General features: G+C 43.8%; 1 protein-coding gene across 1 annotated transcript; it reads left to right on the top strand.

Annotated features, from left to right (window-relative positions):
- Window positions 1-718: 718 nt before the first annotated feature.
- On the top strand, window positions 719-1,460 carry SMAD7 (SMAD family member 7; the record flags this gene model as incomplete). Its single annotated transcript, XM_010014488.1, has 1 exon — window positions 719-1,460. A coding segment is annotated over one exon (539 nt), but the record flags the coding sequence as incomplete, so codon positions are not given.
- Between the last annotated feature and the right edge of the window lie 955 nt (window positions 1,461-2,415).

Raw genomic sequence — 2,415 nt, 5'->3', positions numbered from 1 at the left:
TGGGGGTTTTAGCATGTTTTTTAGCTATTTTTGTTGCCAAGAGCAGTATTCCTGGTCGCCACCATGCCATGATGGTGCTTCCTGTGGCTTGGGGCGTCATCTGATGTCTCCATCCTCTCCATCATCCAGGCTCTGCCTATGAGCAAAGAGGAGCCCCATGGACTAGAGCAGGTGAGTCCTTGTCCTCTCTAGTCCCATGGGGTGACCTTCAATGTGCTTTTCATAGCAGCATCTCATTTATTTTGGTGTCTGTGTGCAGTGGATATTTATGGAAATGGATCCGTTGTCTGGTGGATGAAAGAAAATCAGGGGGTTTAGGATATTTGGTCTTCCTGGATGCAGATGCAGCTGCTGGAGCATCTCATCTCTCCTGTTGGCAGTAAAGGTGGTCCTGGTGATGGTTTGGGTGAGGGATGGCTCTGCTTTGGGTGTTACTGGTGGGTCTCAAGCTACTTCTGAAGGTGGACCTGGTGATTTAGGACCTGTAACTCCAGCCGTAGCTAGGCACAGGAATCCCCCAAACATGGGTCGTATAAAATGGTCTTAATAGTGGCCGTAATAGAAGGCTTTTGGAAATGGTGGATGTGCTGTGGGCGTTAGTGTGTGAATGGAGAGATGGGCAGGCAAGGACCTGCCAGCATTGTGTTGCTTTCGGGTCATATTATCCCCCTGGTGCTTAATTTCTCCTTTTCTTCCCTTGTTTTCTCCTGTTCTGCAGATTCTCAAGTACTTCAGGAGCCGGGGGATCGTTCACACTGGTGCGTGGTAGCATACTGGGAAGAGAAGACACGTGTGGGTCGGCTGTACTCTGTCCAAGAGCCCTCCCTGGATATCTTCTATGATCTACCTCAGGGGAATGGTTTCTGCCTCGGACAGCTCAACTCTGACAACAAAAGCCAGCTGGTTCAGAAGGTCCGCAGCAAGATCGGCTATGGCATCCAGCTCACCAAGGAAGTGGACGGCGTGTGGGTATACAACCGCAGCAGTTACCCCATCTTCATCAAGTCGGCCACACTGGACAACCCTGACTCCAGGACGTTGCTGGTTCACAAAGTGTTCCCAGGATTTTCCATCAAGGCTTTTGACTACGAGAAGGCATACACCTTGCAGAGACCCAACGACCACGAGTTCACGCAGCAGCCATGGACTGGATTTACCGTTCAGATCAGCTTTGTGAAAGGCTGGGGCCAGTGCTACACCAGACAGTTCATCAGCAGTTGCCCATGCTGGTTGGAGGTTATCTTTAATAACCGGTGACTCGAGACAAAGTGGGCTTATGACATCTATACTACTTTGCTGCTATTGTTTCCTTCTGAGTGCTTGCTTTTCATGCGAACTCTTCGTGTTTCGTTTTGTTTGTTACCCTTCCTGCCCGTGTTGAGAAATAGCTTCTGAAAAGACTTTTTGTTTTGTTTTTTTTTTTTTGCCTTGGGTATTTTGATAAATATATCTATTTTTTAAAAGTGTGAATGACCAATACTCAGAAGGGCGAGAGAAGGGTTCTTGGGGATAGATTGCATACGGTAATTATTTCACGCCTCTGAAAGGGTTACCTATGTGATCAACAGATTTGGAAGCCACTTCCTATATGTTACAGCTCCTTCTCTTGGATAAAACAACAAGATACCTGTACTTTTTATGCACCACCTTCCCCTTGCCGCCAGCCAACCCTGGTGATGGTGATACAGAGACCCCTTCCCCAGTGGTGCTAACCCAGTGTTGCCACCGAAGGATGGTGCAAAACCTTCCAAACCAGGTCTTTACCCAACCTTTTGATTTTTTATTGTGTTGTTGCTGGGTTCACGTCTTGTCACTGTGTTCATCTTTCCACTGCTTTGTTTTTTTAACTTATGGTCGTGCATTGATGAGGGGAGAAGATGACAGCGGAGAAACTTAGTGCATGACCCATGCTTTATAATTTGAACTGAGATGTGAAGAGACAGAAACTTAATCTTAAAAAAACAACCCCCAAACCAACAAAACAAATGAAAAACAAATGAGAAAAAACAAGAAAAGGTGTCCACAATAGTTGGTATGTTGTAACCAGCCTAGATCAGGTTATCCCGGTACCATCCAATCTGGAAATAAAGTTGTGCTTTCATTTCTTGAATTCATACACGAGTATGATACTTTTACACTGTTCTTGGCTCAATGAGCATGTTTAGACCATAACATAAGCTATTTTTCTAAATAAAAAGGTTTAAATGAATAAAAGAGCATTCTCATTGGCATTTTGGCATTACAGTGCTTTGAAATTAAAACACAGGTAAAAAAAAAATACTCCTTAAAAAACCCCTGAGATTTATTAAAGAAAAAAAATTGTATTTTATGTTATATAAATATATTATTACCTGTAAATATAAAGACGTTTTATAAGCATCATTATTTATGTATTGTGCAATGTGTATAAACGAG

This window comes from Nestor notabilis, unplaced genomic scaffold, assembly GCF_000696875.1.
Source record: "Nestor notabilis isolate BGI_N333 unplaced genomic scaffold, ASM69687v1 scaffold29065, whole genome shotgun sequence".
Taxonomy (NCBI): Eukaryota; Metazoa; Chordata; class Aves; order Psittaciformes; family Psittacidae; genus Nestor; species Nestor notabilis.
This window is presented reverse-complemented; position numbering and strand designations above follow the sequence as displayed.